Genomic DNA, 16467 nt, shown 5'->3' with positions numbered 1-16467 from the left:
AGACATTTGGACAATGCCCTTAATAATTTGCCTGAACTTTCGGTCAGCCCTGCAGTGGTCAGGCAGTTGGACTAGATGATCATTGTAGGTCCCTTCCAGCTGAACGATTCTATTCTATTCTAACTTGAATCATTATTAGGGAAAATTTAAAGGAATTTTTTTTTCCTCACTTCGATACAGTTACAAAGGTTGCCCGAACAACAGCATGGCACTGGACATTGAAGTGATGCAGAAATACAAAAACTTAAATGAATTTTAAGTTATTTTAATGACAGAATTGCAGCTAAAATGGTGTCAGAATTCATATGCACACTACAGCTTGGGAAGCCACTGCAAGTGATCCACAGCAAGTCCCCAATTCAGAGTGTTTAGGAGCTGTCAATCCTTCAATTGCTATCACTGATTTCAATTACTGCAAGATTCACACAAGCAAAACTAGTTTCAGAAATCCTTCCTGTCACCCTCTTTTCCCTCTCCCCAGCAGAGAAGAGATGTGATAATCCCCCAGGAATGCAGCCGTTACTACCTCCTGGTAGGTGTGAAGTGCTGCATTCCAGGTACCTTAGCACACAAAAACTAGCCCAGAGCAGGAGTGAAAGTGGCATGTTGTGCTGAAAAAAAAATTCAGAGACCTTCATACTTCAATACAGAGGACGTTTCATTGCCCCTAGTAACAGAAGAGGAATCCTCAGCTCCTGCAAAATTCGTTTAAATGGACTCAGATTGCCTTGCATAGAGGAAAGTGAGGAGGAAACTCCGGGGGGTTTGTGTTGGAGGCAGCGCCTGGCGTGCCCCCTGCCCACTCACCTCTCACTGCCACTCTCAACGCAGCTAGGTACAATACTTTAGCCAAACTACTAACCCTTAACATTCAAGTGCTGAAAGTTGACAGAATATGCCTGTATGAGTATGAACTACACATACTAAGTTTAATTTTATGCTTAAAGCACAGACTGCACTTTTAAAATACTTTAGAATTATATCTATTTAGTTTCTCCTCCCTGAACTTAAAAACACGTTTTGAACCACAGATATGGTGGGTTTTGCTTTAAAAGAATGACAGAAAATATGTACATTAATCCATTGTTAATGGGACATCGGAGACACAGTCTAGGTAACCTACAAGAAAAAAAGAAAAAAAACCCAAAACAACAAAACCAAAACAAAAAAACCAACCAACAACAACAAAAGCAATGCCTCCAAAGTTTCCAGACAAATAACAAATATGCCCAATAATCATGTAATGAGAAAGAAGTAAAAATAAGCCCCAAACACTTAGTCTAAAAAGGAGCTGAAATTGGTCTGTAGCCATTAGCACTAGAATATCTTCTTGTACATTTTTTACATTGTTGTCATATCACTAAGCAGCAGATTTATGGCTCCACTGTGCATTTCCATACCTTAAATATTTATGGTTTTCTTTCAAATGTAATCTTAATTTTGAACTTTTGTAATGTTTAGGTTTGAGAAAACATCATCCTCATAGTAATATTATTAGAATGAGTTTCCTTAATTTATACTCTTTCTTGACTGTAATTTTTTTGCTTGGAAAAAAGTGATATGCATAAATCTATTTTAGCATTCCTACTAAATTCTGAAGAATGCACTACACAAAAATGCAGCTCAAGGACACAGAATCTTGTATGATTAAACTGTATTAAAGCATCATTCATGCTTAAGCTAGGACTGCTTACCAACAGATGATTTTTCAGTTAAATATACGCTCTTATTGAAAGTGTATGTTTGCAAAGTTTTTCCCTTTTACAGGCACATGGGCACTTGAATTTTTGTATAAATGAAAAAAATTATCCAAGTAATTAATGTTCAGGGAAAGATGCATACGATTTTAACCCCAAAAATTCACAAGTTCTGATAAAGTAGCTTGAAGTAAATATTAAGTCCTTTCTGAACCCTCAGTGATGCTATGAATACTAACCTATTGCAATATACTATTTTAGGTGATCTTCCAACACATAACTGCTGAAAGACAAAGCCAAAGTGATGAGAGAAAACGATAAAAAATTATTATCAAAACTGAAACTAAATAATACCTTAACTTTAAATAGAGAAATCCACTTCACTCATACACTATAAGATGCAAGACAGATGTAGTTGCAAGATGGCACCCAGAACTTTCTATGCCATCTGATGAAAAAGGTCTAAAATAAAATTAACATTTTGCCCTTGTGCCCTTGTACAAAGGCCTGATGCTGCATGGTGATGTGACTCGGTCTGTTCAGACAACCTGGTAACAGAAAAGAGTCTAAAAATCTAGTCTAAAAATCTTTGCTGCATAAAGACTGTTCTGACAATGGGACTGTTACCAAAAGACAGGGAATAAGAGTTTGAATATTGCTGCTACATTACTAGAAATTAAATAGGCCAGCAATGGGGGTTGGGAGAAGATGGGGGGTGCCCACTTAGGACATAAAGGAAAAGAAGTGTCCACATAATACATATTTCTTGCACTATTTGTTCATCATAACTAAACACAATTCTTGGTCTAAACTTCTGTGTTAAACTACAGATCAATATGAACTTGGGAAAAAAACAATAGCACAGAATTCTGCCTGTGCTTTAACTTATATTCACAAGAATTGAAAACACAGTATTTAGCTTTGTGAAGATGCCTTTATTTCCTGACTGTACTGAACCAAGAATTTTATTCCATGTTTAATGTAATTAATGGAATTCTTTAGCCAGGTGATCCTCCTGTTCTTGCATTAGAAATGAAGGCTAGCAGAAATTAATTTGAGTTCACTGTGTCCATACTAATGCTGGAACCGACACTCAAGGGATCATGGTGCACAGATCCACCCCAGGCTGAGTAAATAGACAGGGGGTCCCGCTGCCTTTGCTCCTTCTCAACTGTATTACAAATACTGGGTCACAGTATCCAGAGCTGACTTCACCGCATGCTGGACTCAACAGAAGGCAGAAGGACAACATTCAGAAGACAGACAGTAATGAAACCAGAAGAAATGAAGTTGAAACACTAGAAAAGAGCCTAAATGTCATTCTTCTAGCTGGCAAAATGCATTACATGAGATCTCTACCAAACCCCCAACTGTTCGACAAATCATGACTCTACGGAGATTACAGTATGTGTTCAGAAAGTAGAACAACAGCCAACCTTTGCAGCCCCAACACACCAGCATAGCCTCCTTTGATCTTGGAGATCTGAACAGGACCTAGTAATAGCTAACAAGGCTACTACAATTTGCTAGCATCTAGCTTAAACATGCACCTATTTCCAGGTAAGAGTATGGCTTTTTCCATTGAAAATAAAGTCACACTTCACGTTTTTTTCCAAACATTCATTCCAGGGCCTTCTTCCTCTCAAAATACTTTGTTCACAGCTATGCTTTTCCCCTCTTCCCCTTTTCTTTCCAGTTTTCAGATTTCACACTCATATTGCAATGCTTGCACTCGTACAAGTATTCAGAATCATGTAAAATAAAATTAAATATTCAGGAGAGTTTTAAAGTCTGATCTCTTCTGGTTCTCTGAAATGGCTTTGTTAACTTTACCAAAATAACATCAGCTATTCTTTTAAGTTTCATGTTGAATTATTTTTTTATTCTGTACTAATACTTTCCTTCAAGCATAGGCCAAAGCACATTAACTAAAGATAGAGGTACTTTTATTTCATTACAGATTATTCTTAACCTATTGAATCAAGCTGCAAAAGTGTTTCTTCCTGGGAAGCACAGAATTAGCAAAAATTAGAAAGAAATGAACTAGCTTTGTCTTCTTTCTTTCAAAAGCCTCTGCTAGAACAGATAATTTCAAAAATAAGGTCTCCATTTTGCACAGGCAAAAAATTATTTTACTCTACAAAACTGGTGGAAAACTCTAATTCAAGAGCGTGTTCTTTGTGGGACCTCTCTGCAAACCGGCAGGACAGTCACAACTTCTCCCACAGCTGGGAAAATACTCTGCCACAGCTACCATAAAACACAGGATCTGGAGACTTCCAGAGCTTAAGTTTCAAGATAAATGTGTCAATGACCTTACAAATATTTAGCACTGCCTTTCACATTTTGATTCCAGGAAATTTCTGCCTTCTTTCAAGGAACACTCGTGTGCTGTCCTTAGCAAGTTCTTTTCAAATATTGAATGGCTTTTTACTCACCAGCCTAGGTGAAAAAACCTCATAATCTCATTTTATTATTTTTCCCCTCCAAAAACACCCTACACTTCCTAGCCCCTGTAACACTTCCACCTATATCTCTACAGTGCTAGCAAAGCTTTATTCTCACACTGCAGAAATGCTGAAAATTCTCCTACTCATTTCATAGTTTGGTATTTAAAGAACATACTTCAGGTGCAAGTATCTAGATCTACAACTAGAATCTGCCCAATTAACCCTTTGCTTGGTCTCTCTCCTTCACCTTTCCTCTCCAGCAGTATATCTCACTATACCTCAGAAGGGAATTAGCTGTCAAAACAGTAAAATCTCAGGGCATTACAAATTGCTGAGACAAGGAATGGCAGGGAGGAGCTGTTAAGTATGGTTCATTCAATAGTTCTGGGTAGGGAATAAGTTTAAGAACTACCACTTGAATGATACATTATAATCATACAGATTTTCAGTGAGATCATGGCATGTTTTTCCAAATTCAATTATTTACTTTGACAAATATATGAACCTACCCACAAAGATATTCAAGTAAGAAGATTTTAGAATAAATCCAATCACTCATCCTAGAGATTAAAATTTGTAGTGAAATTAAAAAACTTTTTACAAAAATACCTGGTAGAGTTTATTTCCATGCTTATTCTAATACAATCGCTCTTAGAAGATGTCAAGGTACCTTTATATCACTATCAAATACAAGGTAAGGCATAAATATCACAGTTGTGCTCCATATATATTTATGGTTAGTATCAGTCCCCTAAACTTGCAGAACAACATAAAAGGTAATCAATAAATAATCAAAAATCCTTACCGCTTTGTACCCCGTATCTGTTTTGCATGCTTTTCTCCCTGAAAACATTAGGATTCCTTGCCAGGATAGCCTGCAGCAAGACTGGTATATCTCCCTCTGGATCATCACTGCCAAGGTTATCTTTCAACTCTCTGGAATTGTGGAAGTAAGCAAATAAAGAGGCAAATGCATTTTCAAATTATAAGAAACTATGAGTCAAGTAAAAAACAAAACAAAACAAAACAAAAAAGACCAAAACCAAATGAAAGAAGACAATTTACTTTTAAAATATAGAAAAAAAACCAAGTTTGCAAAGCACTGTTCCCTCCCTCTATTTCTTTTCCCTCTCTTCTTTAAGGAAAGGCAGAAGAGGTGTTCCTACTAGCCTTCAAAATTATTTTCTGTTACTAAGCACTTATATATTGGCTGTCAGTTTCATGCTATTACAAAAAGTTTTTTCATGCCCACTTTTATATTGTGATCTTCTCCATAAAAGAACACTTTGGCATAACATCAGGCAAGTATTATTGTAGGAGTGAAAATAACATGCATGAATATATAACATTCAGGTTGCAGCCCAATACTTTGAGAATCTTTTATTTAAAAAAGGGATATTGGCATATCTTTGACATCACAGGATTCCCTCTGAACCATAAAAAATGTAATGGATTTTCTATAAATGCACCCGTGCTTTCACTTATTGTTTGCTTTGAGGACTTTTAAAAGCTACCTCCATTTGATCAAAACAATTGATTGGAACATGTAAGAAAAACACAGTGCTGTCAACCAAAGACAATTCCAAGAACACATGGGAAAAATTAAAAAAAAATTAACAAAAAGAGAATACATGAGCATACTTGCTGGTTTAATTATTACAATATTTAAGTTCAATACCTAATCAGAATTGACATGGGTTTTACCTGGGTGTCTCAAATAATTTTCTTTTTTTGTAATATTGAGTATATAATTTGTCTGTGCACGTTATTAACCAATGTAGAACACAACTGAGTACTGCGCAATCTACACCATGAAATGTGCACTCCTAACTCACAAAATGGAATAAGCAGCAGATCTATAAAATAATATCCACAGTTATGCATAAGGGCTGCCGGACAATTATTTATGTTCTGATTGACTGAAATATTTGACTCTTAGCAGTCATCTGCTAAGCAAGCCTAATAAAAACCCTGCATGTTCTAATTTTCAGATTCTCATGAACATCCTTCTCAATCCAGTTAATTTTGATTTCAAGGATTAAGGATGGTGATCTGATACAGTTGAAGTTCAAAATACATACATGTGATCTGTTGACACCTGATTGAGACTGTGGACAAGCTGTGAAACCAGATTTTCATCCCTGCAAGCCAGAAGGCAGTTCACCTCTTCAGCTATCCGTCCATTGAAAAGCAGGCTTTTTGTTGTTGTAGCAGGTAAAGGTGATGGAAGAGGCAGCTGGTTCAAAACTGTTATCAGAAAACAGAAAGGAGTTCAGAATCATTTAATGAAACACAAGCATACAAATATGGATACCTTCTTACTCCCTCATGAGATTAAGAAAGAAAACTTGACAACTACCTTTAAAATATAGGGAAGATTTCTGTTGTTTTTTTTCACTCATGAACACATACAGCCAAAGGCTGGGCGCCGTTTTAAACTAAGTGATGCAGTCAAGTCCACCAATTATATTACTACACTACTGTAAATATTTAACTGTGCTAAGGCAAGTATTTTGAATAAAATAATACTTTCAATCATTCCAGAATATTAAGTTATTTAGTATGTTATGGCAGCTTTCTCTTGGAGCCAAAAGCATTGATAAAGGAAGGAAATGCAAAATCCTTGTAGTTGCATGCAGTAGTGTAAGTGCATTGAGCATGTAATTTAAGTTTTTTACTCTGATCTTCATATTTAATTAGTGTTCCCACTTTGTATGTTCAGGGTCAGGGTAGATTAAAACAAGCAAACAAACAAATGGAAAAAAAACCCCAACATAAAAACACTCAACCCACCAAAAAACCAAAACAACCCAACCCAACAACCATAAATTCTCAGTTTATTCTCCTGTATTTATTTCCATGTAAATCAACTTCTCAAGAAAAGGCTATTATCATTGGTTGGTATGATCACTAAAATGTCAATACAGTCAATATACCTATTCACAAATTTTGGTAAGAAGATTTAATTATAACACCAATCACAATGTTTCAATCAGATTATAAATGAGCACACTACACTTTCAGAAGGCATGCTTAGGTCTATAGACATAATAAGGAAGTGTACCATGTAAGAAGCCTTGACCAGATTGGCAGAGCTAACACAGACAAGAGGAGAGTAAGCTAGAAGAGGCCAAAAAGCAAGCTGTGTAGAAAAGTCACTTTCATGGGTCCACGAAAACAAGCTGACTCAGCCAGTTCCCAGGCTGAAAACATCTCTGAGGTAAAGGTTTTAACTGAAGCACTACAAATGCCTTCAGGAAAAACTGCTTAAGCGAAATATACTCTTGTGGCTCTTTAATATTTTGAAACCCTTGGTTAAAAATAAAAGGGGGGAGGGATTCCATTATTTCCATCCCCCCATATAAGGTATATCATTACTGTATTCAGAAATAAATAAATTACAATTCAAATAGAATTGTTTAACACATTAAAATAACTAGGTTTCATTGCTTGCATCAGATTACCTTGCATCCGCCAGAAACTTGCAAAAATTAGCAAGATCAGCAAAACAGTATAAATTCAGCTAGTTAACTAGCCTAGTCTATTGCCTCTAGTCATCATGTCCTCCATGTTTTTAGGGCAACAGGTCTAGCCCATTCCAGCTCCTTCTTTTCGCACAGGAAAAAATAAGGTGAAGCAGTTAAAAGCCTTTTTCTTTCAGCTTCTCCTGAGTTTCTAAACGTCAGATAAATATAACAGATGAAGCAAATGCACCTAACACAAGGGCTAATCTCACCAATGGTAGTTCAGTGTTACAAGAAACTCTTGCATCAGGAATCTGGCCAGTGACTTCTACAAGTTAAGTATTTTGACTCTTTTTTAGAACCTTACCTGCAAATATTTAATACTGGGAAACTGCCCATAACCTGGAAACTTATTATTTGCATCCTGAAGGTCATTATTAGACATACATAATGATACATATATACACATTTAAATACATAAGCAGTATCTTCCAATTGGATATTTCAGAATATCAGAAGGACATGAAGAAGTGTATTTTTTCCTCTGATACATCTGCTTTTTTTACTGCAGGCAATTAAATTCAATTGCTGGTTATATACTTTCAGTGTCTCTTGGAAAGTCTCCAAATTTCAACAGTATAATAATAAAAACAAAAGCTCAGAAGAAGCACCTGGGTCACTGAGCCCAATTATCCTGAGACAGACAACTGAGCTATAAACTCCTTCTTACACTTTATAAACAAGATGCATCTTTGTCCCAACTGCTTATTGCAACGGTTGTTCTAGGACCTCGTTATAGTAATAATAAATCTCCTCTTAGTTTTCACTAGAAATTTATTTTTGGTCACTGTCGTGGTTCAGCCTCAGCTGGCAACTGAACACCACGCAGCCGCTCGTTCACCCCCCCCCCCCCCCCCCCCGTGGGATGGGGGAGAGAATCAGAAGAGCAAAAGAACTTGTGGGTTGAGATAAGCACAGTTTAATAATTACAATAAAATAATAATAATAATGATTATGATAATAATGACAATAACATTAATATAATAAAATGGAAAAGGAAGGGAACGGAAAAAAAAAGGAAAAAAACCCCACAGAAATACGAACAATACAACCACTCACCACCCGCCGACCGACGCTGCCGGTCTCCGAGCCCCAATTGCTTCCTCCCTCCCCCAGCCAGCCCCTCCCAGGTAACATACTGGGTGGGATGTTACATGCTATGGAATATCCCTTTGGTCAGTTTGAAGCCGCTCTCTCAGTTGTGCCCCCTCCCCTCCCGGCTTCTTGTGCGCCCGCCAGAGCATGGGAAGCTGGAAATGTCCTTGACTAGTACAAGCGCTACCCAGCAACAGCCAAAACACCTGTGTGTTATCTCAACATTTTTTTTCCATGCTAAGTTCAAAGCACAGCACTACACCAGCTAGAGTGAAGCAAATTAACTCTATCCCAGCTAAAACCATGACAGTTACATTATAATAATTTGGGTCTGTGCCAGTATCAGGTTTTAATGCAAATAGTTCTTTTCCTTTCCTTGCATTTTGTTGTCCTGATGTATTTAAAGACAGTGTACACCTCATCTGCTCCTTTTGTAGGCTGAACAGCTAAGACAGATGATTCATAGGTTCAGCTGCTTATTTCTACTCTAAGAGCCATTCTTTGTACCTATTAGAGCAACTTTTCTGAACCTTGCCCAAAACTAAGGAACTAGGTTTCAGGTATATTCAGCATATTCCACAACTCACTCTAGTTAGTTGATCATCAGTCTAATCCTCTCTCTCTCTCTCTCTCTCTCTCTTTTTTCAGTGAAGACGATGAGATGTATGCTTTAGAGAAGTATTTTACAATATATATGGTTTTACTTGTGGGGTTTCCAGTTATGCTACTGAATGATATTCCAAACAAACAACGAATCCCTATATTTTGTTTCAGGTTTCCTTAAGTCTTTTTTTAACCTACATTTCATTTAATGTTTAAATTAGCATGTTTTATTTGAACAGAATTTTAAAATTCAAGCAATGACAAAATTAACATTTTTAATGCCAAATCTGATTTTGAACAGATTTACCTTTAAGAACTTTTAAAATAAAGGTAGTTTTAGTATGTTGAAAATGCAGGTATTTACCGAAGAGGTAGAAAACAGCATAACAAAGACAAGGAAAAGAACAGTACTTACGGTCTGTAAGACTAGCAATCCCTGCAAGAGTAGTGATGGGAACATGAGGCATATCCCCATTCATCCTGAAGTTCTGGGATAGTAGTGCCTACACAGATATTTTAGTTCAGGTGCCAGCTATCATTACTTCCCATCTCCCAAGCACTAAAAAAAAAAGAAAAGAAAAAAGTTAAAGAACAAAACCAAATGAAAATTCTCAGTTTACTTTTTTAGAACTTAAATTCAGTAACATAAATTAAACACAGACCATACACTCAGCTACATACTAAGTAAATTTTGTCCACAGCGGGTAGAACAATATAGATTTTAAATATCAAATGGTATTAAGCAATCAAAAGGCAAGCTTCTGGTCTCAGAAGTAGAGTCCTTCACCAAAAATGATGCAAGATAAGGCAATCAAAAGAAAATTTGCTCAGGTTATATAGTACCAGCACAAAAACTGGTTAACAAAACTTCTGTTAGTTCATACTACAATGGATAGCACTTAATGCATAACCAGTTTAAGTAATGAGCTGCTATGTTTGCTTCCCAGTTTTATAGGAGACTTTTTTTTTAATATAAGAAGAGTAATTTACAAAAATCGAGGAGTAAAAGTGACAAATACAAGATCTTATTATATTTTTTAAATAGTAGCTATTTCAAAATTGATCTAAAAGTAACTCTCTAATATTAAACATTGTCTGGTCAAACTACTACCAGAAAGCGTATCACCTTCTCTGCAAAAATAACAGGTTTAGCCACCACTGAACTAGCTGTTTATTTCCTGTAAAACAGCGCACAGTTTATATTCAACTACTGAAAAAGAAATTTGTTCAGTTGGTTTTCACTAACTATAAAGATTCCAACTGTAACGAAGTCCATATTACTTAAAAAAAAAAAAACCTAAAGGTCATTGCAATAATTTCAACTGCAGTTCCAAAACAACAAAAATTTACAAAGATCACACATTACACTACTATACTAATGAAATGACTGTTACACGGTTATACTAATGAAATGACAAAAATTGAACATGATATTCTCTGAAGACAAACAAAATAAATGAAAGGAAAGGAATTTGATATATATGCAGTAACCTGTTATAGACAGGCACCTGTGTTAACAGTTTGGAAAACAGTAAGAAGAGTTCTTCCATCAGCATTTATGTTATGTACTGAAGATGCTGAAATCATGATTTGCTTCTGCTTACTTCACAGTCCAACGTTTTTGAGAATTACGTATACAATACATACAAACCAAAAGACCACTAATTTCCTTAGTAATTGTTATCTCATTCTTTCTTAGGCCACACCAATGGCAATATATGACACCATTGCTAATAAATATGTATAGATTCCAAGCAAGACAAGGAAACCAGATGTTACAAGTCTTTTTCCTGCTCAAAGTTTTCATGAGCCACTGAAGTTAACTTTTCAAAGTTTCCCTATATACACGCAACTGAATTCTTCGGAAAAAAGATACCGACACTGAGGTTAAACAGAACTGACAATGAGTTGACTTGCTTTGCTGCACCTGCCACAGTCTCATTCTCACCACTAAATTACATTTGTTTATTAAAAATATAGTACATTACAGGTACAGAAATATAGTTAAAGAAACTGCCATGATGGATATTCTGTATGGGTTTTTGCGTTTGGGGTTTTTTAATCCAGGAGAAAACACCTGGAGCAGTTTCAAACACCACTCAATAGTCAAGTTTTTTTTACCCAAAACAAATACTAATATACACAGAATTTCAGGTTTCTTAGTTCCATAAATAAACAATTGTTTAAAAAAAAAGCAAATAAGAGGACCTAACTTTTGCCACAATGAGTCTGCAACAGGAAACCCACAATGAGCTAACACTTTTAGAATTTAAGTTTTAATTGAAAGGTTAGTAATGAAAGAAATTGAAGAACACCTTTCACACATGAATTATATGTACAATAAAAAGGTCATGTCTGATGATCTCTTATCTCCTGACTGAAACTGCATCAAAGTGGACTACGTCACTAGTCAGTATTATTGGGAATCCTATATGTAACACAGAAACAACAACAACAACAAATCTGTTCACTTTCCCTTCCTGATCACCTGGGAAAGCTGTAAACATCAGAGGCTGTCACTACTACTTCAAATTCTTTCCTGCTATTACTGCCACAATAATTAAATTATACAGATATTCAATGTGAAAAATTCCTCCAAAACCAGACACTTAAATTAGAAACCTTCACCACAGATACATGATAAAAAACCTGAACTGGCAAGATCCAGGCCTGAGAGTGGAGCACGTACAGTGAGCTAGGACGGTCAGGGGAAGAGTAAACTTTCTTTGTAAGAGAAGAGTAGAAGGGATTGGTTTGTTTAGCTAACAAAACAAAGGTCAAGAGGGGATGCGGTTGCTCTCTCTAAGGCAGTCAAAGATGGTTACAAAGGAAGAACGGTACAGGGCAATGCTAATACAACAATAAACGGGGGCATGAATGCAAGCAAGAAGAAAATCAGAACACAGCTTCTCACCATCGGAGCTCCCACTTTCTGGAACAGCCTTCCATTAGGAGTAGTAGAGATAAGCACCACCATTACTTTAAAGATGGATCGTACAGATGTTACAGAGGGACAGGATGTGGTTGCCTGTACCAGCTGGGAACTAAGCACTGCGATTCAACAAGCCTGTCTCTTACATCAGGAAGTTTCTGTAAGTATGATGATGTGAGTAAACATATGCGAGTAAACAAAAGACAAAGAGAGACTGATGGGACTAAGTGATGGGATTAGTTTATACAACAAACACAATATGAAGAAACCACATAGGAATATCTGTGTCCAAATATTACATCTTTAGTGCTGAGAGCAAAATTGCATCTGTTATACAACTGGCAAACAAGGTTGGGTTCAATTCCAGAACTAGAGACTGAGATCCAGTGAAACTACAACTCAAATTTGATGTCACTGAGAACATTAGTAAACCCACTCATTCAAGGAATTTAAAATATCAAACAGTTAGGGGAAAAAAAAGACAGCTCAAGATGAGATAGGTTCTTTCATGCAAAGCGTCAGAAGAACATGCAACAATCAATGGCTTGACTGACAGATAAGTTTTGTTGTGGTTTTTTTTCCATTCCTCAACTGTTACAAGAGCTAAAACTACTACATTGTAGCAGCTCACAGTTACTCAAGAAGAATCAACATTTTTCAATATTTAGAAAATTTTACATTATCAGCTTTGTACAGTAGCTATTAACAGTATTACATCATTTCTACCTCTTGACTGAAAAAATGAAACTGTTAGCTATATTAGCTGAATTAAGGAAATCAAAGAAATGCTGCACATGAAAGCTTTTAAACAATGCATCAAAGTGTAGTGTAGCGGTTCAAACAGAGAAGTAGATATCAAATTTACATATATGCAAATTAAGTTTTGCATAGTCAGTATATATATGTAGGCTCTTGCTTCTTTATAAGAAACAACAGATATCATAACAGACGTTTCAGGGAGGAAGAAAACAGTGCACAAAGGAAGTGATACAAAGAACCCCTCAGTGAAAGGAAAACCATTAAATGGCAGCATATATGTAAAATAATGCATGATAAAACTATCACCATAACACACAATAATGAAGCGTAGCCAAGCTGTCTGCCATCAGTGGCACAATATTTGGGCAGTATCATGTGGATCCTCGCTAAAACCCACCTCTGCATGTATTCTGCATTTCTCACCATAGTACCTGATTAATGGCAGAGTGGAAAACTAACAGAAGAAAAAAAAAATAACCTCTTCAGAGCGAACGGGCAGGCATGGGTAAAATTAAGGGAGGAAGAAAGGATAAAAGTAAGTTGTAAACTACTTAGGTAAAGAGACAGTGGTCATCCAGAGAAAAGAAGAGAGACTACAACCAGGGAAGGGGTAAAAAAAAACAATCCAAGCAAGCAGACAAACAAAAAAAAATTATCCCACAAAAAATTCAAGTAAAAAGAAACAAACTGCAATTGTATTTTTTTCAGACATTGCAGTCTATCTGCTGACCATCAATGAAACGATGAGAGGACTCCGACCACTGGTAACCATATGAACGTTCAAGCTCTGCATTTACGAAATGTTCCTCTTGGTTGAAAAATATTCTTGTCTCCTTAATGAAAATACCAGTTCTTCCTCAGCTTACCTATGTGCATGCATGAGAATGGTGGAAAACAAAATAAAGGGAAAAATCTGTTTATGTGCATGTGCTGGTTGTGGCTGGGATAGTGTTAATTTTCTTCATAGTACCTGGTATGGGGCAATGTTCTGGATCTGTGCTAAAACCAATGTTGATAGTACAGTGATGTTTTAGTTACTGCTGAGTAACTTAGCTAACTACTAGTGAGCTGAGCTCACCCCAACTGACCAAAGGGACATTCCATACCGTATGACATCATGCTCAGTATATAAAGCTGGGGGAAGAAGAAGGAAGGGGGGATGTTTGGAGTGATGGTGTTTGTCTTCCCAAGTAACCGTTATGTGTGATGGAGCCCTGCTGTCCTGGAGATGGCTGAGCACCTGCCTGCCTGCACATGGGAAGGAGTGAATGGATTCCTTGTTTTGCGTTGCCTGTGTGCGCAGTTTTGCTTTACTTGTTAAACTGTCTTTATCTCAACCCATGAGTTTCCCCACTTCTAGTCTTCTGATTCTCTCCCCATCCCACAGGGGGGAGCGAGCGAGCAGCTGGGTAGGGCTCAGTTGCCAGCTGGGGTTAAACCATGACAGTGCAGTAATACACCAGCTCAGTAGTAATGCAAAGATAAGTAACCAGCCTCAGGATTCAGAAATTTCCTATGTACATTTAAATGTTTCATTCCGCATACTCGAGGGTATTCTTTAACTTATTATATATTTGGATTTTAAAAATAACTTACACGACTGACCTAATATATTTCTGAGAAGAATATTAGAGACAAAATTAGATGGATTAAAGTTAAGTTTTAAAGAAGGGCTATGGTATTAGGTGTCTATATTTTTCTTTTTTAAAGCATTCCATTAAATAGGATACTTTAAATATAGTTATTTTTAATCTAGTTTAAATTATGAAATCTTTATTTAGAATGAAGATACTTTTAAAAGTAGTTTTCATTTCTTATATATTCAGTAGTATCATATTGATGTAACCGCAGTGCTATGATCAAAGCTGATTTCTGCAGCTGCACATTCAGAGTAAACCAGTACAACTCATGTATTAGCTATTTTATAATTCAGGTGAGCAGTGGACTTCTTTTCTTTTAAATCAGCAGAGCTGATATTAGAAGTTTAAGAAGCCTTGCCTCATAGCCAGTTTTAAACTTCCACAATATGCAATTAACTACTTTTTTTTTGTTAATTACATGAAACTCTGCTGGTTAGTTATCAGTCCATAAACTGTCCTTAAAAAAAGTCACTTCAAGAATGAGGGAGAGAAGCAGAAAGAGAATGAATGAATATCCTCTACTCCTTATTCAAGATCCCATGACTAAGGTACATCATACAGATTTACCCACAAGAGGGCAGATTTCTGATTTCCATACCAGAGTTACAGTTTTATACAATGACAGTAAGTTTCCAGAACTAAATGCTTTCAAAAATGCTTCAAAAAATACAAAGGAAGGAGATACAGTTGCCAAAACAGAGTCTAACACTTAAGAACCTGAAGGGTGGGGGTGGGGGGATGGGGAGAAGCATACACATTTCACATCTTAACAATAATTCAGTCTCAGAAAAAAGTCACTTTGGAAATGAACAGTAATTAATCACTGATGCAGCTGTCTAAGGTTAAAATAGTAATGCAAGAAGCCACCTGGCATGCGTCTGACTTGAACAACCAAAAGGGGAGAGGGGGTAGTGGTTGCAGCACATTGAGGGAGGTAAAGAGAAACAGGGGGGTGGGGGGTGAGTGTGGTGTCAAAAATCCAGAAGACTCATTATTAACAATAAAAGCCCATGAAAACTCATCAGCATTTATAAAAACAGGAAGTTCAAAGCACATACAGAATAGTTTCACCTTCTACAATACTGGATACAAAAAGTTGTTTGAAAATAGATACAGAAATCCCAGAAGCACAAAACCAGATGAAATTCAGTGTGCTAGTGAAATCCATATGCTTGATTCATAAAGTGATCAGCCAGCAGAATCAGGGATGCTGACAAAGCAAGTAACAAATTAAAGAGTTTGAGATAAAAACTACTCAATACAATTCCTAAGCCAATATAAGCATAATGTGTTTTTCTAAAACTATTCCATAGTAGGTACTCAAATCACTACAAACTACAACCACTGAAAGAAGAGAAGATAAAGCCCAGTGAAGATGGTGGAAGCATACATAATATAAGGTGTCTGTGGATTCAAGGAAAGATGCCCTGTAATGCAGAAGTGCAAACATTTCTACCAGGGTAAACTAACATAAAGCATGACTTGTGCTTTGCACCTGTAATAACTCTTCGTGGGAGAGGAGAGGAGGGGAACTGACACAACTGGACCACCACATACACACACACACACCAAAAAAACCAACAACAGCCTGAGGCACGTGCAGAGAGCAGATACCTGTGGGTAGTATGCAGTTTCCCTGATTTACACTACATAAACACCTAGCGGGAGACACTGACTTTTCTCGCTACTTTGCAATTACAAAGGATGAAAAGTCATTAGAACACAGTTTCCCGAAAAGAAGCTCTAGGTCTCCAGCAGCATTAGGAC

The 16467-nt window shown here is 36.6% G+C and overlaps 1 protein-coding gene across 7 annotated transcripts in view; it reads right to left on the bottom strand.

Moving 5' to 3' along the window:
• NIPBL (NIPBL cohesin loading factor) overlaps window positions 1-16467 on the bottom strand; it is a 160309-nt gene that overhangs the window by 91093 nt on the left and 52749 nt on the right. For all 7 annotated transcript variants that reach the window (XM_064438875.1, XM_064438876.1, XM_064438879.1 and 4 more), the window contains exons 2-4: window positions 9785-9928; window positions 6229-6394; window positions 4953-5083 (exon numbers count right to left, since the gene is read on the bottom strand). In XM_064438875.1, the coding sequence (XP_064294945.1) occupies window positions 4953-5083; window positions 6229-6394; window positions 9785-9848 (361 nt within the window). In that variant the 5' untranslated portion in view covers window positions 9849-9928. The remainder of the gene's footprint in view (window positions 1-4952; window positions 5084-6228; window positions 6395-9784; window positions 9929-16467) is intronic.

Source organism: Phalacrocorax carbo, chromosome Z (assembly GCF_963921805.1).
Source record: "Phalacrocorax carbo chromosome Z, bPhaCar2.1, whole genome shotgun sequence".
Classification (NCBI taxonomy): Eukaryota; Metazoa; Chordata; class Aves; order Suliformes; family Phalacrocoracidae; genus Phalacrocorax; species Phalacrocorax carbo.
Note: the sequence above shows the minus strand (reverse complement) of the source record. Positions and strands in the feature narration are given on the sequence as shown.